Consider the following 25,995-nt stretch of genomic DNA (forward strand, 5'->3'; position numbering starts at 1 on the left):
GTGAACTGACACACTTCCCTTTGGTTCCTAACATGGAAATTCTTATTGAAAATCCAGTGGCAGATGCAAAACAGACTGTGAAGCTCTTCCTTCTGCCTTCTTTACTGCTGCTTCTTGCAAATGAACTCGGAAGGTATGTGATATAAAACATGGTGGCTCCTTATTTGAAAATTTCTCATGGACTTAAGATGGTTTTAGAACATCCAAGTTAAACCTGCATTCTTTTAGAAGTAATTTCAATTTTTCATGGCAGGTGGATTCATAAAGGCACACACTCCTGTTAAGTGTTGGTAATCTATTTCAACACCTATCTGTGTTTGAGTTAATTTAAATGTAATCAAACTATTACAGCAACATATCTGAGGCCAAGCTCTGAGCCTGAATTGACTGTGTTGCATTCAGATCCCTCTTAGGCTGCAGCAATGTTGTATCTGTAGCTGTAAAAGCACCAGTTTAAACATTGCTATGGTTGGGAGACTTTAGCACTACTTCCCTCCAAAACAAGGGCAGAGCTGTCATAGCTTGTAAAGCCAAAAGAGACTTGTGACCATCCCGTGTCCTGCTGCAGGACCTGGGGGGAACTGCCTTGGTGCAGAGTTGATGTCCTGCAACATGATCTCTTAGGGGGGTGGAGGAGAGCCTGGTGCAGCTGTACAAATAAGGGATTTAGCTGCTTTGGTTTCAAGTTTGCCAGCCATTTTTGGTCAACTGAATTGAAAAAAAAAATTGTCTTTGCTGTCAAAGTGCACAGCACATAAAAAAAGGTGTCAGACCTGGGCTGAAATTACATGTTATAACTGAGGTAGAGAGTTTTTTATGAGTAAAATCACTTCATTTTAAGATGTAACTAAAATACAGAAAACAGAAACATCTGTTCCTCTTTAGTTTTCTGGCAACTTTCTTTTACATCTGCTCCCCAAATTCTTCCCTAAATTTTGTCCCAGTTACCATGACTTAGTATAATTCTTTTTTTCTCTTTAAATTGTAGAAGCAATAGGAAACATTTAAGAAATGTGCTCAGTTTCAGCACACAGGTCAAAGCAGCACAGTTAAAAGTGGAGGTACCACCTTTACAGATAAAACCATCCTTGTCCCTCTTGCCCAGATGCAATGAGGTAAATGGTAGGTTGACTGAAAGCAGAAAATTGAGTTTTGAAGCAAAACATTGTCCTCAACTTACCCCATCTGGTATGTTCACACCAAAGGATCCAGATCCCAATCACAATACCACAGGAACTTTGGTTGCTGAAGGCAACTTTGCAGTGCAAGAGCATAAACATCCTCAGAGGAATGTCACCCTTTCATGCATCTCATGGGATACCCTAAACATGAAGTTCTAAATCCATGTAGTAATTGGAGCTGTTAGGAGTAGATAGAGTCCATCTGAGTGAGTGAACCCCGAAGGGACTTTCTAATTTTACTGTAATATAAAATCCTGTGCTTAATAGAAGGAAAACTATATTGAGGGGGGGGGAAGAAAATACAAGGAATTTTTACTGGCAATAAAACAGTGCAATTCATAGCTCGGTCATAAGAGTTGTTTCACTGTGTAGTTGGCAGAAGTTGTCAGGGACAGATTTGGGCAGCAAGGCAGAGGTAGGTGGTGTGGGACGTGCACTTGAGGTGATGCCGTGGGGGAGCTGCCATTTCACTGCACAACTTTTCCTCCATTTCATGCCAACTTAAGGGCAACATCCTGCACACTTTCACAGGTTGTACAGTGCTGTTTTTGTTAATTTATCAACATGTGGCTTCTACTCAGTGGTCTCTATCACCCTGTCCTAGAGCAATACTACGTGTGCGGAAAACAAACCTGTGCCCTGCATTATTTCTTCTTAAGTGGGTCCTAGTCCCCAGCATAGAGGAATTGCACAAAAACATTTTGCATGTGTCTGGTGATAGAAAAGTTGTTCTGGAATCCCCTGTGTGCAAATGCGCCCCAACCTGATTTTCATGTCAGGCAGATTATGGCAGATCTAATAACCCCAAAACTCTAGAAACAGAGATACAGATGGGCCATTGCCAGTGAAAGAAAATTACTGCTTCTATTTAACCATAATTCATGCCACTTTTCTTGAATAAGCTGCCAAAAGAACAAGATCATAAGCTGTTACAAAAACAACTTGAAGAAACTGTAGCTGTGATTTGTGTCAAGCTCATAAGAAGGAGAAATATAGAATCTGTAGGCAAGAGCAAACATAGCACAATAGCTGCGACTCTGGGACAGAAAATAACCCACCTCTTAGAACAGTTTTCTTCAAACTTGTATCAGTTGCTAAATAATAGCATCACATATCTATCATAACTCTTAAAGTATTTGTTAAAGCTGGGGAAACCCTGGTCACCTGTGTTTGGACTCAAGGTACTTTACTTTCAGCCTGTTTTAAAATAAGGAATTATACTGCATCTGCAATGTTAAATACAGCAATTCTGAAAATTACTGTTGTTACTTGAATCTGGCTCCCTCCTATTTATTTATTTTAATCACAGATGGGAGAAAAAGGAGAAGAGGTGGTGTTTAGGTTCCCAGTATGTAGTCCTTTGATGCCTATCTTGATTAGAAGGAAGTGATAGGGACAGCAGATTTGAATGTGAGGTAAAGCCAGATGCATTTTGTTATATGGGCTGCTTTTAGAAACCTGGATTTGTTTTCTTTCAGCCTAGAACTGCTGATAACTGGAGCTGTATGGAAGCAACTCATATTCCCAGCACTTTTCCTCCCTTCAGTCCACTCCAGCTGCTGCTGCAGCAGCTTCTTGGTGGGCAGTAGTGACAGCAACAATGTTGGGAGTGAGATGGTGAAGAAAACTGGACTGTTATTTAGCCTTGCTTTGTGGAGAACACAGGTATGTGTCCTGCAAAACAACAGGTTTTTATTTGCAAAATCAGAAGCTTCTTGCCAGAGAGCTGTTTAAAGGGCAAACCAGAGGGCAGCCAGCAGCAAAACTGTTTTCTAGCTTCAGAGATATTCTTTTCAAAGGCCAGTGTAAATCCTCGAAGCATTAAAGCTGTGAAAACAAATCAAGAGAAGAACAGAATGAAATTGTTCTTACCACAATAGCAAGGTTCATATGCTCAGAAATAAAACAAACCAGAGCAGTGCAGAAGTTACACTTCACCCTGCTCTGTGGTGTTGAGTGAGCCAGTGCAGCTGGGGAGGTGCCGAATTATTGCCTGTGGAAGGTGGTTGCTGCCAGGAGGGTTCTATGGGAACTGGGGAGGGAGTGTGAGGCTTTCCTTCAGTGGAGAAGGAAGAGGTGATGCTGTCGCTGGTGTGTGGTGTAGCTGTATGAGCCATATGGAGCAGCTGCAGCACCTTTTTGATTCTACAACCAGCTCCTTCCTCAAAGACTTCGATTGAAGCCTTGTTTTGGTGCATTACTGAAGAGAACTGATTTCTTGTAGTGCCTTTTTTTCATCTTTGGCTTTTAAGCTTTTTGATTTCTTAAATGGGCATTCTTTTCCCAGCTACTGTGAGTAGCTAACTTTGCTTCCTCCAACCCCAGGTAATCTGAGAGAATCCTGTATTTATGGAAAATATTGACTAGATGGTCCTGATCCCCAGAAATGGGGCAGGGGAGGGCAGGTATGCAGAGAGTTGCGTTGCTCTGTCAGCATTTCTCACTCTTGCCCTGAAGGACCACACAACATGCTGAGAAAACTAATCCAGCACCAAGAGCTGGCTTGCTTGAAGAACCTACAGACTTTTCCAAGCATTTCTTTTTCTCCCTGACATTTGCCTTTAATTTATTCACAGATCCCGTTAAGAGGAATTTACATCAAAACCTCAGGAAACCACTTAATGCTCTTTAAAACAAGATGCTTTAGATCAGTTGTTACTGAATGCGCCTTTGTGTTTTTAAGGTATTTAAAATATAGTTAATTAGCTGGATTGGTTTTATATTACACATGTTCCTCATGATAATTCAGCCGAAAAGCCATCACTGAATTAAATCAAGGTTACCTAATTCTCAGTCATAGGTGTGATGATGATTCACATTTACATGTAACTCCTCCTAGCACACATAATTTTTATAATTTCAAAGACAACCACCTGGCAGTGACAAATGACCATCAACTCTCCCCTGTTCTCAAATTAAAAGCTGTTAATTACTATTACATACTTTTAAACTGAAAATACCAGTTTCTTAGCCCTAGACAGATCCTAAGTGAGCAGGTAGTTGACACCTCCAGTGAGAGAACCATCAATATGAGATTTTTTTTTCCTCTCTTTTGAACTTCTCAGCAGAAGAAAGGTGTTGCTGTCTTCACTTCAAAGACACTTGCTGATTGTCTTCCAAACTGGCTGTGGAGCTGAGATGGATGTGGAGGATGGCCTTTCCTCAGTAACTGGGTCCTGTTCTGGAGCACAGCAGCACTCCACCATGCACAGCCTGACCTCCTTCACGTGCCAGCAAGGTCAGCCCCCTTTACTTTTGTTTATCCTACTGGAGAAATTCAACTTCACTGGAGTAACTCCTGGTTAACTGCAGTCACTGTTATCAGACTGGGAAGAAATTGGAGAGATCCAGATCAACCCAAATATTCTTAAGAGCCTTGGTAGGGAACAACTCTATCCTATTTTGTCAAAATTAAAGTGATGGTGAGTGTTCAGATTTTCTCAATGTTTTATGTATTTTTATTCAGAGTAACACATAAAGATTGCAGAAGTGCAGGAGCCTAGTTGAGGAAGATGATGATCTGTAATGGCTACTTTTGGGCCCTCAGCTTTCACATTTTGAAGCAAGAAAAACACTAAATATATAAAAAATAACATATTATATATAATATTTAAATATATAATTATATATAATATTTAAATATATAATTATATATAATATTTAAATACATAATATAAACTAAAATAATGGATTGTCATTGTTAATGTAAGAACTTGTGCTGTGTATTCTAGTATGAATCTAGCAACAGCAACAGGCTGTTAGTTCTTAGAAATTGTTGTAGCCAGTCAACCAGCAGTCCAAAAAGGGCAATTTAAAAGGAGTTTTATAACCCAGCTATAATCATGGAAGTGCAGGAGCTGGAAGGGACTGCCATTTGGTCACCCCTCATCTCTCACACCACACACAGGTCACTCACTCAGTGATGCCTCACAGGACAGGGTCTACTCCAGCCCAGTCCCCAGTGAAAGGGCCATAAACCAGCCTCTGCAGCCTGTTCCATTGCATAACTGCTCCTCCTAATTTCTTCCTGATATTTATCATAGTTTTTCCCTTTTGCAGTTCACATCCAGTACCTTTTCCTGCCCCTGTTTGCTAATGGGGGTGGTTTGGTCCTCTCATTCCCTGGGACAAGTGAATTCACTGAAACTCCTCAGCAGGAAATTCAGTCCCCTTGGATGTCCAGGAACAAGGAACAGACCAAGGTGTTCAGATATGTATCTGAACCTCTTGAGTATGCAAATGCAGTTTGGAATATCTGTCCTTAAACTGCTACTGGCTGCTTTTCTGGGCAGAGCATAGATCCTGTAAGAACTAGGAGCTGTGTTAGGCTCAGAGGGAGCCTAAACATAAATCCCTTCTCTTTCCAACCACATGATGATTTTCATTGCCTTTTCCTAATGTCCCAGGTAACTTCCTCATTACCTGACGCTAAAACAGTGATACAGTGCTCTCCATACTGTGCCCTACTATTTCCTACTTCTAATTTTGATCACTTCTGTGAGGGGAAAAAACTAAAAAGATGTAGTTGGGCAAAAATTCCTGATTCTTACAGTGTCACTTCAGATTTATGTTCAGACTTTGGTGGAAGTTGCACCACTTGGCCTCTTTGTTGCCTGCCTCTTCCGGCAGGAAAATGGAAACCTTTGATTTACAAACCCTTTGTCAAAACTATCTGTTTTGTTTTGGGTTTTTTTATGTTCTCCTGAGAAGAGCACTTTTCCAGAGTACAGCAGAATTGCTGGATCCTCTTTGTGTTGAATAGTTTAAGTGATACTTTCACATATTTTGGCCTTTAGACTTTAAGAAGTTGTAAGGTGAGATGGGATCAGTTTGATTCCCATCCCACTGAGTGCTGTAAGGTATGTCCTTCGAGCCAGACAAACCCACCAGTAAAAAGAATTACTGTACTCTCTAATGCACTTCTAAAAAGTCACAGAAAAGACCAAATGGCATCAGACAGATGTGTCTGGGAAGTGTTGACTGATAAGTTATCAAAGTGACACATTAATCACTAATTAATGCAGTTCCTACTAGCAGTTGAGTCTCATTTTTGTTTAGTTTTATCCCTGGGAATGTCACATGGAAACATGAAATGTCTTGCATGAGTGGAATTTTGGGCTCTGGCTCATGATCTTTGGCAATTAGTATTGCAGTGATGTTAAAAAAAAAAGTGTTTCTTTCCTACTGTCTGCATCATTCATTAGTTAAAACGCATGTTTCACAAGGAGAAAGTAAAAAGTTTACCTTAATTGTATATAATTTAATATAAATAGATATAAATAGCAGTGGTACTTAACACACATAGCTGTGATTAGGAACGTCCCCCTTTGCTCAGGCTGCACTGGGGGAAACAAGATCAGAGATTACTTTAGAGGAGAAGCAAAGTTACCTAAACAGACAAGAAAAACTGGAATGGAGTGTCAAAATGACTTGCTTGATGTCACATGGCAGACCAGTGACAGAGCTGGGACTGAAATGGTGACAAATCATGGGCCTGTTTGGTCTTATTCTGGGAGACTGGGGGAAGGAAAACAATAGTGGTTTTTACTGAGCATGGTGTCATAGCTGTTTCACACACACAGTGAAAAATACACTTAATTTATTCCTTTTTGGAAACTAATTTAAAGCAGAGTTTTAACACTGTTTTCTTTAATTTTATGACTTGAAAATATTTATAAATCTTGGCTTTTACCTTAAAATTGAGACAGTTACCCTTAAAGTGACACAAAAAGGTTTTTTTGTAGTTGAAATGTTGATGTTCCAACTTTATCCTTCATTCAACCTCTCCATCAAGAGAAAAAGTGACAAAGTTTGAGGGAATCACTACTTTATGCAAAAAAATGCAAGAGAAAATGAACCATTGAGTTCTAGGTTAAATAAGACACCTTTTGCTTGAGCTTCAATAACTCTATGAGATAACCAGGATCATGTCTATAAAATATTTTGGTCCTTTTTAATAAGGAAGAAAAACTATATCATGAAACTTTGTGTATTTTTAAAAATCTTGTTTGTTCAAATAGCATCTTGAGCTACTTCTGTGCACGCTGGCAGTCCAAGTGTGCTGCAAGGCACTTGCTTTAAAAGCTGCTTAGAGGAGGATCCCTGGGACGAGAGACAAATTTCAGGCGTGCCCTGAGGAAAATATTGGCCAGGCTTTTTCCTCATCCTCGTGGTGTCTGCCTCTAGGAGAGAGGCTGGCTGGGGAAGCAGAGGCTGGAAGAGGCTCCTGGAGCAGTTTCTTTCTTGCCAAGTACATGGAAGAGACCTCAGAGGCTGAGCAGGAGTTTTGGCTCTCCCTTAGGTGGAGCCCAGTGGCCACGTTCAGCTGAGCATGGGCTCAGGTGGTGCCCGTCCTGCCTGTGCAGATCAACTGGGCTGCTGAGTGTGTGTTTGTAAGTGTGTGTTTGTAAATGCTTGTGGCTGAAAAGGGGGCACATTCCCCTGTCCAGCTCAGAGAGGGGCTGCCCAGCCCCTCTGCCTCAAGCCAGGCAAGTTGCCCTGACAGGAGGAACTGCTTTCACCACCTGTCCTGCTCCTCCATGGAACTGGGAGGTGGAAAACTGGAATTAGTGCACAAAAAACGCCCCTTATGCTGTCCGTGGACACACAGCCAGGTCTCACTGGTGTTACTGCCATGCCAAAAATCCCTGAGCCAGTCTGAGTCACCTCATGGCATGACATGAGGACTTGGAATTCATCCTGTCTTGACAGGACGAGAGGACACAACTTCAAGCTGCGCCAGGGAAGGTTCAGGTTGGACATCAGGAAGAATTTCTTCATGGGAGGGGTTGCCAAGCATCGGATCGGGCTGCCCAGGGAGGTGGTGGAGTCCCCATCCGGAGGTGCTCAAGACACGACTGGACGTGGCGCTGAGTTGACAGAGTGGTGATCGGTCCAAGGTTGGACTCGATGATCTTGGAGGTCTTTTCCAATCTTTCGGATTCTGTGATTCGCCGTGTGCGGAGCTCTGCAGACCTCCCCGCAGCCCTCGCAAGGGTCGGGCCGGGCAGGGGCAGGACCCGACCGCCCCCTCCGGGGCTGTGGCCCCGCCGGGGCCGGGCCGGTGGGCGGGGAGGCAGCGCTATAAGAGCCGGAGCGCCGGCCCCGAGCTGGTCTGTGGCCGGAGCTGCGTGTGCTGGGAGCGGGGAGGACCGTGCGGTGTCACCATGTGCGGTGAGTGACGGGCCCGCCAGACAAAGCGGGCAGAGCCCGGCGCCTCCTCTGCCGGGGTGCGGGACAAGAGCCGCTTTGTCCCTGAGCCGAGGGGCGCCGGGGCTGCGGGATCGCTCGGGACTGGCATCCCATTTGGCGGGTGGGAAGGAGAGGGAGCGCCTGGCAGGTGAAGGTGAAGCCCCTCCGCCCGCCCCTTCTCCCAGGGAGAGGCGATGGTCGTTCAGTTCCCCCCACTCTCCCTCCTCCGTGCCCTCCGTGACTGGCGCCTTGTGATGGGAATCGCCCTGTTCCCAGTGCCCGGCTGCTCCGGGGGTGTCCGGGTGCGTGGATAACCTCTGCTCCTCCTGGTCCCGCTGCCTCTGAGGAACGGGCTGCTGGAGGCTCTGGGCTCTGTCTTTCCTAATCCAGGACTAGATATTAGTCGTGACTCATTTCCCAGCTGCGGCGATAGAGAGAGTTTTGTGGTTTTCAAACAAAGACAGTGAAGGAGCCTAATTCTTAACTGATGAGCGTTTATCCACCTTCCTTTAATGAAGATGAGATGGTGAAGATAATTCCTACGTCATGTATACAGTTGCTTAGATACACTTTGGATCAGATTAAAATCAAAGTGTGGGTTCAGAAGCTGGTAATGCAATTGTATTTAGCTACGGAGGAAACTTCAGTGAAACTTTACCTATCCCGTCACTGACATCACTCAGGTCTGGAAGGATACTTCTCTTGAAAGCAGAAAAATTTGCACTTGTACTTAGTCGTCATGAACAAAACCTCTTTTGTGAGATGCAGACTGAAAGTGAGTTGAGTTACTGCTCCCAAAATTGTGCTTTCCGAGTTAGATATCTTTTCCCTGCCTCCACATCCTCTTTGATTGTAACCTCAGAAAGAGCAAGGAGCTCAGCAATCCTCTTTCTCTGGAATGGAAACACGAGGTGATATTGTGCGAGCTCCTATTGTTTGAGCTCCTACGTGACAGATCGCTATCAGTGAGACAAACTCTGGTGTCTTCTAAACAAAACCCCTTCAGGTGAGAGACGTGGCTCAGTGCCTAAGCCACCCAAAGGTACTGATGGCAAGCACTAAGCAGTGAGACATGTAGTGGTAATGTAAAAAAAAAATTGCAAATCTGGACTGTATGATGATTGGGAAATGAGGGTGTTAACAGGGTTTAAAGGAGTTTGGTAAAACGTCTGACTTGGGGTGGAGTAACTGAGTCAGTATGAAATGGCAAACAGCAGCAATCCATGAAGTGCAGTGAGAGTAGTGCTAGGGTTTTTTTCCTATCAACTTTTAGAGACCATTTATGTGACATTTGTTCCCATGAAAAACGTCCCCCAGCTTGCTATGCTGATCTGCTGTAGGAAGTGCAGGAGCTCTTGAGATTGCAACCAGTAGTTTCTAAATTACTGTTTTTGTTGTTTTTAGTTTTGCATATCTTTCTTGGTTTAAGTGCTGATAATGCATTCTACTGTGTTTTGTCTGACTTCTGGTAGCACATGAAGATTTATATACACTGCTTTATGTTTTGAACATATGTAGGTCATAAATTAAGCTATAAACATGCTCTTAAGAAAACAAAATTGAGATGTTATCACACTCATATGTAAGCAGACAGTATAGCAAAATAATGCAGGGTTTAAAAAACAGTTAAGATGCTCTTAAACTGATGATCTACCTATTTTATATCAAATTTATTTTCATCAGGATGTGAAGTTCGGACTGGGACTTTCTCAAAGCTAAGTTTCTGGCACCAACACTGTGCTTACCCCAGTAGAGGCATAATTTTATTTTTTTAAAAAAATAAATAATTTTTTTCCAACTTCAATCATAGGCTGCCCCCTTCTTGATTTTGGTGAAGTCTTGCTACCGCAGGAGTTCTTGTGGAATTTTCCCACAAAAAAAAAACACAACAACTTTTCCTCCTCTTGATGCTCTACTTGCAATCCTGAAAGGGGAAATATAAAGGGAGAGTCTGGCTTTCAGTGTTTGCATCTGATTGAAGCTGGTTTTAGTGATGTTTTAACAACCTTCTGTTTCTGCTTTTAGTTTCATTCTAAAGGTAAGCCATACATGATCGACCTAGTTCATGCTTCTGTGCAAACTCTGCAAGTACAGAAAGTTATGAACTAGATTTTCTCAGATCAAGAGAAAAACGCCCTAGTAAAACACTTTTTAGATGCTTTCACTGGATTTTATGTTTATATGTACTTGAGTGTCCTCAGGGGGGAGCAAGCTCAGGAAATGGGATCTAATACCTTGGGGAGGTCATTAAAAAGTAACTTGCTGGCATCACAAAACTCTTATCATGAGTATGATTCAACTAGGATTCAGTCATACTGGTGTGCTTCCAGAAGGGATGAAGCTACAAGAAGTCTTTATCAGAAGTTGTTTCTAAATAAGTTGAGTAATGTGCTTTGAATCTGGCCAAAATAATGACTGAGGAGGGAAGAAACATGCAAGTGGATAAATCACAAAACAGAAACGTATTAGAGAAACAGTGAGATTGATTTCCTTTAACTAGAAGAGTTTATAATATATTCCTTGAAGTCAGGCTGCAGCTATTGTTTTCATTGTAAATGTCCTCTGGTGACTTCTGCATCTTCCAATTCACATGTGTGGAAGTGCAGCTACAATTCCCTGGAAACAAGGATCTTTTTAACAATCTCAGCACACTGGTAGCATTGTAAGGACTATCCCAAAGGAAGGTTCTTCCTGGAGCTCTCTGTAGTCAAGGAGGCCACATGGAACATACAAGGCTGATGAGTCTTAAATTCATTGTGAAATCTGGCCTAGAAAGTAGAGTTGGATCTGAAGTGAGGTGTGTGGCAATTTTTTGGAATGATGTTGAGAAATTTGTATTTGAAGGAATTGGAGAATACTGCTCTTGAGGTTCGTGGTCAGTGCCAGAGAACAGCAAATATCTGTCCGGGAAAATTATCAACAGGCTCTCAGTCTGAAGTGACTATATAACCAGAGGCATTATTTTTCAAAGCATCCATGAAGAGCAATACTTAGCTATTGAAATTCCCAAATACCTCCTTAAATGCAACTGTTGTCTTAATATCTCTGTTCACATTGTGTGCTCTAGAAATAATTAGGCTCAACTCCTCATAAATCTCACTTCTAAAGCAGAAAAGCGTTTTCCACGCTCTAATCTTTCCAAAATAAATTCAGAGGCAAATGTAATAGTCTCTTAGTCTCACTGTCAAATCAACAGTATTAACAGCTTATAAACCAGTGGAGTAACCAACTTCACAACAATATTTATAAGGGAGATTTATTGGTGTATCATTATAACAGCTTCTTCACTACAGCCATTTACAGTTCAAAAGCCTTAATTGAACAGGAAGAGGGTGTTAAATTTCAAACAAAGGCTTTCCCTATCTAAAACACTTGTCTGAACTGCTTATCTGTTGAATTCTTGAAGTCTGTTTTTTTTCTGACTGTAGTCTCCGGTCCTGACTTGTTGCTTGAAGAAACTATTGAAATAGTTGTTTCTGTTTCATTGGGGTACAGATTTGCAAAACTTAGTAAAAGAGTCTAATGTATCCTTATAAATATCAGAGTCCCAGGAAGAGCAGTAGGCAGAGGTGATCCTTTGTTATACCTTTTCTAAATCTAAAACAACATCCACAAAATCCTTCTAATAAAAAAAAAACTTGTGTACTTTTGCCTTCCAAAAAAAAAAAAAAAAAAAAAAGAATTAGGGTGAGGAACCAACCCCAAAACTAAAAAGGCCTCTTCTTGTTCCATGACTGCTCTATTCAAGAGAAGAGGGATCAGACTTTCAGACTCTTCCAGGCTCTGTTTGCCAAGTAGGCAAGGAGAGAGTTCATGTCTTTCCCTGTGATGCCTCTGTAAGACCTGACCTGAGTAGCACGGGGCAGGCACAGGGATCTCGTGTCTCAGTTTGGTTTGGCAGCACCATTGTGTTGAGGTAGTGCAAAGGGCGAGTGCTTGTTTTTTGGGTGACCCCGTTTTGTACCTTCTGTTTCTTTCCTTTGTTGTCCTACCCTATTGACTTCTGCCCTTCCTTCATGTTTTCTTCCCTATTCTCTTCCTGCTGAAGTGCCTGTTGTATGGAGGATTAAACTGGAGCCTTTCAGAAATGGATGTTGTGCGTAGTACCTACCCATGGGTATTTAAGGCCATGACTTGGATTACAAAAGTCTCCTTGTGTTAGTCCTGGTGAATATATTCCTTCTTTGAATGTCTGGATATGAAATAGATCACAATGTTCCCATTTTCAGCTGTGGTTTTCGTGAAGAGTAGAATTTTTTTAACCTCTCCTCACTGTTTAACTCTTGGTGGGTAACATGAGGAAAGGGAAGCTGGCCAGGAAAGTGTATGTTTTGTGTGGTGAAAATGAGGGTCTCGAGTCCTTTATTGTATTTGAACTTTTTCCATTCAAAAACGCATTAGGAGGAATTGTACTAAGTGGTAGGTTGGGTGCCTCTAGGGCTTCTCCTTGATATTAGTTTTAAAGGGTTTTAAATTGAGTCTGAAGGCATGCAAATTCTAAAAAAGATCTTTGCTTTTTTTTTTCCCCCCTCCTTCCCCTTTTCTCTTTAAACAGGAATTTTTGCTTATCTGAACTACAGAGTGCCTCGTACTCGGAAGGAAATATATGAAACCCTGATAAAAGGATTACAGAGACTGGAATACAGAGGATATGACTCTGCAGGTATGTAAACCAACTCAACAAATTAATTTTTAGCAACTAGGAGCTCACTGCATGATTTTTTTGGGTACTTTCAACGTCTGGCACGTTGGATTTTTCTTTCTTTATTCCACAGATTACCAGATCGAAACTAATTATCTTGATTCTTGGAGTACTTCAGCTTTCCTCAGGACTTTAAATGGGGTATTTAGCTCTGTAATTAGATGGTTGAGGTTTAGTACACATGAGCAGAACAAACAGGGTGTGAGGAAGAAGATCTCTATACAGGGCCATATAGTTTGTGCCTCGGCCTTTTCTGTGCATGTGAGTCCCAGTGAAAGGATGGGGAAGATTAAACTTGTATTTAAGTTTGAGATGGTTCATTTCGTCAGGCAAAATATTTCAGACTGTCCTTAAGCAAAATTTGAGATGGCTCATGTATGTTTTGATCTATGCAGTGGATATAGGCTTCATGTACTTTCATTTGAACATACACAAGTCTTGCAACAGACTTCAAATATATCCCTTTCAAGGATAATTTTAAAAGTATTGCTTCAGTGGTGTGTACTTGTCTGTATTTTTTCAGTCTTTTCTTCATCCAGTGTATTTAATGTTTTAAATAACACTTGTGACTGTGTCCTATATTGCAGGCGTGGCAATTGATGGAAATAATAATGAAGATAAAGAAAGATTCATCAAACTAGTTAAGAAAAGGGGAAAAGTAAAGGCCTTGGAAGAAGAGTTGTACAGTAAGTGTCTTAAAAATGACCCCTTTACTTTGGCCTCCCAGTCAGATATAATCTGCATCTCAGCAGAAAGCCAGACCGTAAAATTGCAGTTATAATTTTGTATCAGAAATAACTGCACTGTGAAATCCAATATCAGTTAAACTGTTTGTGCCCCTCAAACCTGCACTTTAAAAGCAAGCTGATATTTAGATACAGCACTGTGAAATTATCAGTATACTGTCCCCTCTTTTGGTTGCTTCTTTGTTCAAAACCTGGGCTCCTTTGGTGCTTTACTCACGTGACTTCTGTGCTGGAGGGCTGAAATGCTGAAACATGCACTGTGACAGAATTTACGACCATTTAAGCAGCTGGCTGTCATCACAATCTGCTTTATGCAGTGCTTCCATCTGTGAAGAACTGAAGCTGTGTTTTAATACGTTTACGCTATAATTTGTAGTAATGGGGTCTGTTAGCCTGGCTGTTGGTATGGGCTGAAAACGCCCCAGTCTTGGCAAACAAAGTTTTAATCACAGTAGCTTGAACTTCCTGAAATGTAATGCTGAGAAAGCAAATGGTTTAAAAAAAAAAGCCAGAAGATAACTTTTAGATTTTTGCTTGTAAGAATTCTCTTTGTTTTACTGTGTGTGTGTGTGTGTGAGAGAGAGAGAGAGAGAGAGAGAGAGAGAGAGAGGCAGCATTAAATATTCAGTAAACTGAATTTCTCGTTTATAGAACAAGATGACTTGGATTCAAAAACAGATTTTGAAACACATTTCGGAATTGCTCATACTCGCTGGGCAACCCATGGTGTACCAAGTGCAATAAACAGTCACCCCCAGAGATCAGATAAAAGGAATGGTACGTAATCTCTGCAGCACTTGAACTGTATGAATCTGAAATGATTCAATCCACATAGCACATATGTTATTACTAATGTTATGGTATCTATTTTTTATACTGGGGTTGAGCTGTTGCCATTCTGGACACTTTCACAATAAAATATTCTCTTCTCAGGCTAAAGTAACACTGTAAAAAATTAATGAAATCTGTTTTCTGAAAATTGCAAGTTAGTCAAAGTACAACATTCTCGTTATGAAAGGTAAGATTGAAAATGTGAAGTGGTTAATATTGCCTGGCCCAGAAAAGAGAGATTTCATATAATTTTTTACTTGAGATAGCTTGATTCTCTTCTAATAGGTGTAGTTTAGAACTGCCTTCATGATTTGGAACTGCCTTCATATGTGGTCAGAATTTGTAAGGTTCTGCTTTTGTTCTCCATGTTGTGATAAACTGTAGGTTTGAAAGCTAGAAGAGGTAGTTTTGAGTGTACTCTTAAGGGCTTTTTTGTTCCCTTTAATTTTATGTTCTGAGTTAAATATCTTAATTATTCACTGCTGATGAATGTGTGTATTCTTCCTTTTAGAATTCGTTGTTATCCATAATGGAATCATCACAAATTATAAGGACCTGAGAAAATTTCTGGTGAGTCTGTGCCAGCTTGGTTCTAAAACTAGAAAGTAAATGCTCCACCAACTACTGTCAGATCTTTCATGACTTTGGTGGAATCTGAATTCAGGTTTCTTAATATAATTTATAAAATATTAGTGCAAAGAAGTGTCCCTAATAAAAATACTCAGTAGCTAGTGAAGTGCAATATGTTCTTGTAATCCTAAATGTGAAATATTTATGAGTAGAGTAGCAGATTGTGCCCTCAGACTCTTTGAGAGGGTGTGTGGAGTGGGCTCCCTCCTGTCTCTTTGTTTCTTGACAGATGCTAAACAAGTCTTACTACATGTCTTATTATGTTATTTCCCAAAGAGACTTATTCTATGACAGGATAAGTCTTTATATTTTGTCTATAGTGATTTCTAGCCACTAGTCCAATGTAGTGCTCTGCCTGTGCAGTTTCTAGTGAGAGGCAGCTGAGACTCTTCAGTGCTTCTTGTCTGAGGATGAACAAGCTTTTTACTCTTCTATATATTTCAGGAGAGCAAAGGCTACGAATTCGAATCTGAAACAGATACAGAAACAATCCCCAAATTGATCAAATACATGTATGACAACAGAGAGAGTGAGGACACCAGTTTTTCAGCCTTGGTAGAAAGAGTTATTCAACAGTTGGTAAGTGGGATGTTGCTTTTTTCCTGTACCACTTTACAAGCTACTTGTGGGGTTCCTGCAAATTCTGCATTTATGCATTTAGAACCTCTGCAGGAATTCTTAGAAGGTGCTGCAAATAACACTTCTAGGTCTCTAAACAATGCTTAATAAACCAAGAAATGAGATTAAAATTTTGGAGACTTCAAAGGCTTTTCAATGTTAAATCTTTAAATTGTAGCAGCAGTAGGTTTGGTTCACTGAGTTTTCTTGTTGTCTGTTTTTTTTTTTTTTTTTTAAGCAAGAGATTATCGCCGTTTTTTAGTGAAGAAATTTAATTTAAAAAAAAAAATTTATAGGAACTTCTGGGGGTTGAAATCTTTCATAAAGGGCAGTGTGTTCTTAAAGGCTATTCTGATCATGTTAAAACACTGCTGTGATTCAAGTTTGGCCAATGCCTTGGCTCCCCTATTTGGAACTAGATCTGACAAACTGTACTGATTTCCAGACTGTGAAGTGGGAGTCTACTGTTACTCAGTATGTGAATGCTTGAAAACTTTGATAGCTGCATTGCAAACTTGGAGAAAGCTGGCTTTGTTTCCTCCCCCAGTCCCTGGGCAGATGTTTTCCCTCCCCTTCCTGCAGTTTCTTACACTCTTTTCACCACCCCTGTCTCCTCTTTAAAGCAGCTCTGTAGGATTCCTTGGAGCAGGGCTGGAATACACACGGAGTGAAGGCCTGTGTGGGTCAGGAGGGAATAGTGGTGAAGCCACATAGCTGAGGGGAAGGGTGGCTTCACCTGGCCACAGAACAAGGGCAGAACAGCCTGACTGGGGCCCTTCCATGAGAGGAGGGAATGTCACCATCTCTCCTCTGCTTGCAAAGTGTGGGGGCCTTGGCTCCTGCTTTTGGAATACTCCTCCAGTTTGCCAGCTGTGTTAGTACTACAGAGATGTTTCTGGCTTTTGTTCTTGTGTTCTGGATTTTTTTTTGGTGTGCGTTTTGTTTCTGAAATCCATTAACTAGAATTTGCTGCTTAAACTGGAAATAGTAACTCCACATTTTTAGCTGAAAATGCATGATAATGCACTGCGTGCACATTCTTATTGACAGTCTTACTAAAAGTAAATGTCTAACAGTCTTCATGTTGATTATGAGTAACGTCTGACATTTTCATAACCCTAGAAGTTTTTATTTTTATTTTATATTCTGTTTTTATTTTTAAAGAGAGGCTAAGTGCTCACTTCCTGATCTTTCTGCTGTTGCACTGCTAATGTCCATGTTGGCTTGTTCTGCTCCATGGCCAATTCCTTTAAAGGTGCAGTCTGCCCTCCAGGAAGAGATTCCTGATAGCAGTAAAGAGTGTTCCTTCAGAGCCTCTTCAGGGAGAGGGGCCCCAGTTTAATGGGATGCAACTAATTGAGATAAACTGCTGAGGATGTATTTTTTTTTTTTCTTTTGTTTTCATGGTTTCCAGGAAGGTGCTTTTGCATTGGTTTTCAAGAGCATCCATTACCCAGGTGAAGCTGTTGCTACCAGGTTAGTAAAAGTCCAATTTTATACATAATTCATGCTGTAGGTTAAAAAAGGCTAACATCTCTTAAAGATACTAGAATATTGATGTGTAAAGTGCTTAATTAACCAAAAGTCAGTGAGTCAATAAAAAAACTCAGCGTATCTTCTGTTTGTGAAGTTGTATTAAGAGTATGCTGGCATTTGTCCTATATCAAAAAAGGGACAGAAAGGATATTGTTCAATTTTACTTCACATGGAGTAAAGACTGAGATAGGTATATTCAGGTTGGTTAAAAGGCCATCAGAGTAATAGGTTATACAAATAGTGTTCTATAGTTGTCATAGCACTTATGATTTCTCTTTAAGTTCTACTTTTATTTATGACTTGGAAAACAACTTTCAGGAAATGCAAGGATATTAAAATAGCAAATGAAGTGGCAGTGGGAAATAAAGCCTGTTTTATACTATAACCTAAAAGCCCATTGCTTCTGTGGTCTAAAATAGGACTGCATTAAAATTGTGGAACAGCCAGCTGTACCATCACTCTAGCTGGAGAACATCTTCTGAAATGAACTATTCTATATGTGGTTCAGGTTTGGGTTTTTAGGACTGAGGGTATTTAGAGAAGCTAGTCTTGTACTCTGAGGTGATGGTGGAGGGTGACTTGTCCTTTTATTCCTGTGACTTTTTTTTTTTTTTAAGTCTTCAGTGTGGCATGTGACCCATATAATTAAAAAAATTATCTTCATACTCTACAGTTTCAGAGGTGCAGCAATGATTTGGCAAATCTTACAGAAGCAAGCCAAGCTGATTTAACTCCTGCCATGTAATGGCTTTAGGATCATGGTTGAGGAGGGTCTTTCTACTTAGGAAGCTAGATGGGATACTGTCTTTCAACTTCACAGATGTCCTTTGACTTCTTTGTGTGCACGTTTCTCTTCATGAACTTGCTTGTTTTCCGTTTTGTAGGAGGGGGAGTCCTTTGCTCATTGGGGTAAGGAGCAAGTACAAGCTTTCAACTGAACAGATTCCTATTTTGTATAGAACATGTAAGTTGATTATTTTTAAGAACTAAAATTACTGTTATTTTATAATTAGAAATCGGGTTAATTGGTCTTTGTACTGTAAAAGTACCAGCTGATGCCCCAAATAACTTCTTAGCTATTATATTTTTATACTACTGAATGTGCAGTTCATGTAAAAGACCCATGCCCCAAAATACTTGTGTTACTGTGGTATCCTGAACCTGTATGATCTGTAATCTCTGACTTGAACAGAACTGGTCTTGCATTTAAAATATCTGGTTTCTTTAATAGGCAACATTGAGAATGTGAAGAACATCTGCAATTCCCGAGTGAAAAGACTGGACAGCTCAACCTGCCTTCATGCTGTTGGGGATAAGGCAGTAGAATTCTTCTTTGCTTCAGATGCAAGGTAGTAGAAGTATTTAAACTTTTCTGAAAATACTGGTTCTTGTTTAGAAGTGAGATAGTTCTGGAAATCTTATGCTGTCTTGCTGCTGTACAATTGCTTTCTGATAGAATAGCTTTTAATTCAGGTAACTTCATAAAGCCCCCAGGCTCAGGTACTTGAAAAATGTGAAGGCTTGTCACCAGCATCTGAGCTTCAAACAAGTGCAGCCAGCTGCTGACCTCTATGTGAAATACATCCAGTGCAGGAAAGTAATTTGGGTAGAAATGGACAATATCAGCTAAATATTTGGGCAGACTGTAGGTCAGTCTGGGTTGTGGTGTCAAAAGAGGAAATAGTGGTGTGGTTCCAAGCTTGGCAGATACCTGGACATCAGGTGCACATTTATGTCAGAAACAAGGTCGGGACCTTAGCAGGATCCCTTAGGGACAGGGGGAGGCAAGACCAGATCAGCAGGAACTGATGCAGTGGTTCCTGAGCCTCCTCTGGGTTGCTGTGAGAGTGCAGGAGGAGCAGCAGATGGAGCCATTGCCTTTGAGATGACTCTATCTGCATTTGTGCCCAAAAGGAAGAGACAGAAGCGCGGCTGGAAGTGCTGCTGTGACATATTTAATTGCTTTACTATTACAAGCTCTGATGTGTCAGGTTTTGTTTTGTTTCTGTTTTTTTTCTGCAGTGCTATCATTGAGCACACCAACAGAGTGATTTTCCTAGAAGATGATGACATTGCAGCAGTAACTGATGGGAAGCTCTCAATTCACCGTCTGGAGCGTTCGGCCAGTGATGATCCTTCCCGGGCCATCCAAACCTTGCAGATGGAATTGCAGCAAATCATGAAGGGTGGGTTGAAACATCTGCAAATGAATATCATAAAAGATGGATGGTTACTGTTTGTGAAGTAGATAAGGGAGAAAACTCTTGATTTGTTGTGAAAGTTATATTTAGGTTATTTCTACTGGGAGCTGACAATTCCAAATTTTAAGATTGAGAGACCATGAGCAGTCTGGCGCTCTATCCATTTTAGCCTTGGAAAAGTCAAAGATGCTTCTATTCAGTTCAGTATTTAGTGAAAATGTAACTAATGTTAACATATTGTAATTTTTGGCAGAGTTTGATTGTAAACTAAGAATTTATGCAGAACACAAAAGTTTCCTTAAAAACTAATTTAGTTCCCTTGTCAGTGTTGGGAAATGAAACCAACCAACCAGAGTGAATTACCAATCCTGCCTTTCTTCTTGCCTATTCCTAAGGTTTTGTTTAAGCTGATACAGTCAAATTATCTTGCTACAACAGGTTGTCTTAAAAGTTCTCTTTATATCTGGAATAGGCTTAAAATAACAAACCTAAGCATTACCATGTCATGCTTTTGTAAACAGGTAACTTCAGTGCCTTCATGCAGAAGGAAATCTTTGAGCAGCCAGAATCAGTTGTCAACACGATGAGAGGAAGGGTGAATTTTGAGAGCAGCACAGGTAACTCAGAGCAGGTGTTCAGGCTGCACTGGGCTTGAAAACTGTAAATATACCAATCAGAAAATAAAATGCACCACTGATATATGCATATTTATTTGTCTGCAGTTTTGCTGGGGGGGCTGAAGGATCATTTGAAGGAAATCAGAAGGTGCCGAAGACTGATCATTATTGGCTGTGGGACCAGTTACCACGCTGCAGTAGCTGTATGTTCAGCCTTGGCTCAAATGCACACGTAACTCTTAATTGCTGGAGTTTTAGACAACAGCTCTTCATCTGCTTTTTCTTCTATCTCAAACTTTGTATTTCATTGAGGGGTCTCACCCTTTTATTTAGTTTTCCTTTGTGCCATATTCTTTATTAATACTCCAATGCCCATTAACTTGCCATGCTAGAAGCTGACTTTTTTCACCTTGGTTTTTAAAGCTCTGCTGAGCTGTTATTATCAGTTTTTCTCATAAGAATCCGTTTAGATTATCTCTGACTCATAAGATGCCCAGACATTAATGGGTGGCAATAGTAACAAATATTGTGTTGCTGCTTGAATACAGACTCGACAAGTATTGGAAGAATTAACTGAATTACCAGTGATGGTGGAACTTGCCAGTGACTTCCTGGATAGAAACACCCCTGTATTCAGGGATGATGTGTGCTTTTTCATAAGCCAGTCAGGTGAGCTGCATTTACTGTTGAGTGTGTGCTGTAAGATTGCTTTCCATCGCATTTTGCGCTGTGTGGGTGTGAATACAGTTATGTAGAATTTTATGCTTTTCAGGAATCATTACTATCCTCTGCCAACCTGAAGTCAAGATGCAAATGTTTTCCAGGTGAAACTGCAGATACACTTATGGCCTTGAGGTATTGTAAAGAACATCGTGCTCTGACAGTTGGCATCACAAACACAGTTGGAAGCTCAATATCCAGGGAGACTGACTGTGGGGTACATATCAATGCAGGACCTGAGATAGGTGTGGCAAGCACAAAGGTAATTGCTGTTCAGTGTCTGACTTTGATGCTTCAGCCCTGTGGAATCCAATTAAAATTTTAATTGTAGCACTTCAAACTGAGATCATATTAACTCTCTGCAGACTTAGCTGTTAAATGTTTTGTTTTGTCTGCAGGCTTATACCAGCCAGTTCGTGTCTCTTGTAATGTTTGGCCTAATGATGTCTGAAGACAGAATTTCCTTGCAGAAAAGGAGACAGGAGATCATTAGTGGACTAAAATCATTGCCAGGTATATTGATATTTTGGGTTTGAGGAGGCATAGGGGATGTTGGCAATATAAAATACTCCTCAGGGATTTTTCTTTCTCATTTAAGTTTCACTCTCCCCCACCTACTGAAAGGGAGACAATATGAGAAAAATGCACTACTCGTTTCTGCACCATTTGCCAGTTTTACAAGCACCCTTCCAAGAAACTTGGCAGGAAGATTGGAATTTTCATGGGCTGGGTTTTCTAATTACAATAAAGTAGTTTTGTATGAGAAATACTATTTGATCTCCTAAATTGACAGTTTGAATTTTTTAAAGCCTTCCACTTTAAATCAGGATAGATAAAAGGAAACTAATTCAAGGTGACTTTAAAACGGATATTCACAACTTCCTTTAAAAATTCAAATGGGATGCATGAGCACTGCTTAAACCAATAGTAGCTTTAAATTTATTACTGTAAATAAGGCTGGAGAAAATATCCTTAAACTGCAGTCAAAGTTACTAAGTTAGTGGTTGAATTCTATTAAGTGTATTTGTTCTATTAGATAATTAGAACACGCTACTACAAGCAAACTATTTTTTCCAGTTAAAAAAAATTTAATATTTTTTTTCTGTGCCTCAATAGAGATGATTAAAGAAGTCTTGTCCTTGGATGAGAAGATACACGATTTGGCTCTTGAACTGTACAAACAAAGATCATTGCTGGTTATGGGTCGTGGGTATAATTACGCCACTTGTCTGGAAGGAGCTTTGGTAAGAACTTCTCAATATTGTAGAATGTTATTTAAAATGAGATTTTGTGGCTTCTGCAACATGGATTATTTCTAATATTTCATTACAACTTAATTCTGCTGCAGTAAAGCTGTTATCTATAACTAGGAGCATTTAATTGAACACGTACATAAGGTGAACCTGGATACAATATCAGTTTCATGTTTCTTTCACGTAATAAATGCAGCGTTTAATGGATCTATTTAAAAACCAAAAACCTAACAGTTTACACTACTGACCCATTTGAAAATAACATCAGAAAAACCCAATGTGCTGGTGTTGAGAAGAGGTGCTTGTGAAGGAAACTCATGAATTATGTTATGAGCATTCTGGTGGATGGACACATACCCATCTCTCAGAGGAGTTTGAAGTGTTAAGGGTAGACTACATCAGCCAAGGTTGTGCTGGGGGCTTGGTTCTTAAAGTTCCTGTTGATTATTCCAGCTCTTTATCTGCAAATGCATGTGCCTGGGCAAGCTCTGCTTCCACCCACAGCCTGTTGGAAATCCCAGCAGACAGCCCATGTGTTATCACTAATAACTGATCTTTGAAAATACCAACTTGATACCACATGTCTGCATTGAAGTGGCAGAGGTACAACTTTGCTGTTTTGCTTCTTGTGGCTGCTGTTTCTCCTCTGATTTACCAGTAACTTGATGGCATTTCTTTTTTTCTTTTTTTTTTTTTTTCAGAAAATAAAAGAAATCACCTATATGCACTCTGAAGGGATCCTGGCTGGTGAGCTGAAACATGGGCCATTAGCCCTAATAGATAAACAAATGCCTGTTATCATGGTGATAATGAAGGATCCCTGTTTCACCAAGTGCCAGAATGCTCTGCAACAGGTCACTGCTCGGCAGGTAGGATATTTAACTACTACAGTGTCAGAGGAAAAGAGATTGTGCACATTGTATTGCTGCTGGCTCTGCCTCCAAAAAAGGATGTACTGCTGATTTTGTTTTAATTATAAAGTTATAAATAAGTTACTACATCTGCATTGTGGGTTGTCTTACAGGTTAAGACCAGCAGTGAAAAAGATAGCATGTGGGTCATTTATTTGTTTAGTTTTTTTTTGTTTTGAAGCAAATGGAATAATGTTAAAACTCTGCAAGGTGAAAACATTCAAGTCTCACAATACAGTGAAAGGCAAAAGTCATTAGACTGGCATTGCCTTTGTTAGATACTTGAGTGTCTTCAAACATAGACAGGCATGCTGTGAACCAATATTTCAAAGCAGTTCTAGGTTGGCTCTTCACTTACCAGTGCAAAATTGTATTTTCAGGGTCGTCCAATCATTCTGTGTTCTAAAGAAGACACAGAAAGCTCAAAATTTGCCTACAAAACCATTGAGCTGCCTCATACCGTTGACTGCCTTCAAGGAATCTTGAGTGTTATTCCTCTTCAGTTGCTCTCATTCCACCTGGCTGTTCTCAGAGGATATGATGTAAGTGCTTTCTATATTTAACAGTCCAGTTAGTGCAGTTTTGAACTTCCTCCTACCAGTGTAAAGTGAGAGACCCAGTTGTATGGCATATGTAGCAGAGGACTTTGATAACAGTTAGAGGAGCTTATCATGACTACGGTGGCACAGGTGGCATTTCAGTGCCAATTCTTTAGTTCTGTATTTTTTAAATTGCTATCCTTCTAAAAAATGATAAAGATCATTTGTTAATTTGATTAGTTAAGAATAGATATGGGACTTTTTAGAGAACTAAATCTTAAAATGTGACATTGTAGTTTAACCTAAAATAGGTCAATGCTTTCTGCAGCTTGGTTTGCTGATGTGTAGGTGTGTCAGTTTGATAATGATGATGGCTTTGGAGGGGTACCCTGAGCAAAACAAATCTGTATTTGTTAGGAGGGTTTTGGAAGCAAGGATGAATTCAGCTGGAAGTCATTATCTGCAGATCTATAGTCTGTTGTGTGTGTTAATGTGCCTAGAATAAAGCAGAACTCATTAGGAAGTCTGAAAAAAACACACTAAATGAACTGTCAGATGCAGAATGTCAGTATTACTCTGTCAATACTGAAAGTCTGTCTCTTCATTCTAGGTGGACTTTCCAAGAAATTTGGCCAAATCTGTTACTGTAGAATAACAGCCAAGAACAGCTGATGTTTTTGTCACCAGACCTCTGAGTTATACTTGTAGAAATGTATTGTTCTCAATTGATAGGTACATGTTTTTTCTAAAGAGAATGACAGTGCTGACTGGAAAGTGTCAAAAGGATTTACCTTGCAGCTTAAAAAGCTTTTGATGTGCCTTGTACCCAAGTGCTTTTGCTCACAGCAAATATTCCTCTAAGTCCTGGAATTGCCAAAGAAGATAAAAATTGTTTACACATGGTATACTGAATGAACTTTTCTACTGTGCAATATATATATATATGTACAGCTCTCTCCAGAGTAACTGTGAACATTTTTTTAGCCTACACTACTTAACTAGTTTTAAAGATATAGTATTTATAACTACAATTGTATAGCTTTTTTTTTAAGTTATTTTTTTAGTACATTGCTTATGTGTAACATTGTTAATGCTCAGAATGTAAATACTGAGCATGTTGACACTTATGTACAGTTGTTGGGGATTTCTCTTCTTCAGCCTCAAACTGGAAATTTGTTGTCCCTCTTCCTCCCCACCTTTCTCTCCTCCCCTTTACATCTGTGTTTCATATTTAACCAGTCATTTGCAAAGTTATTCTGTGGCTGTAAATTCCCAGCTATGTTCTAAATTTCTGCTTCTTTCAACTAATTTGAACATCTAGAACATTTGTTTTCTATGCCACCCTAGCTCTTATTTGCATAACATGTACGGTGCAACAGAATAAGGGAACTGGATGTCTTTCAAGTGATATTTTTGTTTGAAGAGGGTACAATGAAATTACAATGCTATTAAAAGATGATATAATTCTTCTTGTTTTGTGGCTTGGGGTTTTTTTGTGTGTTTGTCTGTGTTTTTCTTAGTTGGTTTTTGTTTGTTTTGGTTTTTTTTAACTTGATGACTCCACATCTCAGATCTGAGATGTTTTCCAGACGTTTACTGACACAGCAGTGTCATCCCTGTAGGTTCTACTGTTGTTCACAGCAGCTTTTGATTAAACCTTTGCTTTCTACCTTCTGCTGAGGTAGATGAATGTGGAAAGAAATTTCCTGCAGGTGAAAAGAGACTCTGTGCCTGTGTTTTTACATATGTTACTCATGGTCATAAAGTTGCCTCCTTGGCCAGGAAAAAGTTACCATAAACTTGCATTTAATATATAGTATCTAAACTCCTGATATTAGAATTTATATAAAAGAAACTTCAACACCCTATACTGGCACATAAGAGAATACTCAGTACATCTTCCAGCTAGGGATAAAATCCCATTTATTAACATATACATTTGCAAAAGCACACTGTGCTAGCTGTGAACTAACTTCCAGTAGGGAAGTACTTACAAACCTCCAAATAAATAAGGTAGATTCACACATGAAGTCCTCTGCTCTTTAGTGTTCTTTTTTTTTTTTTTTTCAAATGGTCAGAAAGCATAATATTTAATTTTTCTACATTTTATTAACTAAAAACTTGACCAGTGAAAGTTTCTTTATGCTGTTCCTCTGCAGGTTGGGTTCTTAATGGAGTTGTTTGAATGCTTGTGTAGGTTAAGAGCTTGAGAGTATCACACTGGATTGTAATAGGAGCTACTTATTGGAAACTGGTATAGTACTTTTTATAACCACATAAAAGAGCTCAGATCATAACAAAAAGCATAGTGCTAGTCTG

The 25,995-nt window shown here is 40.0% G+C and overlaps 1 protein-coding gene across 1 annotated transcript; it reads left to right on the forward strand.

Moving 5' to 3' along the window:
- Positions 1-8,298: 8,298 nt before the first annotated feature.
- On the forward strand, positions 8,299-25,145 carry GFPT2 (glutamine-fructose-6-phosphate transaminase 2). The gene is made up of 19 exons (XM_064672121.1): positions 8,299-8,354; positions 12,928-13,035; positions 13,662-13,760; positions 14,472-14,597; positions 15,163-15,221; positions 15,726-15,860; positions 17,314-17,375; positions 18,320-18,399; positions 18,667-18,784; positions 19,458-19,621; positions 20,158-20,253; positions 20,359-20,456; positions 20,802-20,922; positions 21,078-21,235; positions 21,372-21,486; positions 22,090-22,217; positions 22,928-23,095; positions 23,518-23,679; positions 24,287-25,145. The coding sequence occupies exons 1-19, from the start codon at positions 8,348-8,350 to the stop codon at positions 24,329-24,331; spliced, it is 2,049 nt and encodes a 682-aa protein (XP_064528191.1). The 5' UTR covers positions 8,299-8,347; the 3' UTR covers positions 24,332-25,145.
- The last annotated feature ends 850 nt before the right edge of the window (positions 25,146-25,995 follow it).

This window comes from Pseudopipra pipra, chromosome 15 (genome assembly GCF_036250125.1).
Source record: "Pseudopipra pipra isolate bDixPip1 chromosome 15, bDixPip1.hap1, whole genome shotgun sequence".
Lineage (NCBI taxonomy): Eukaryota > Metazoa > Chordata > Aves > Passeriformes > Pipridae > Pseudopipra > Pseudopipra pipra.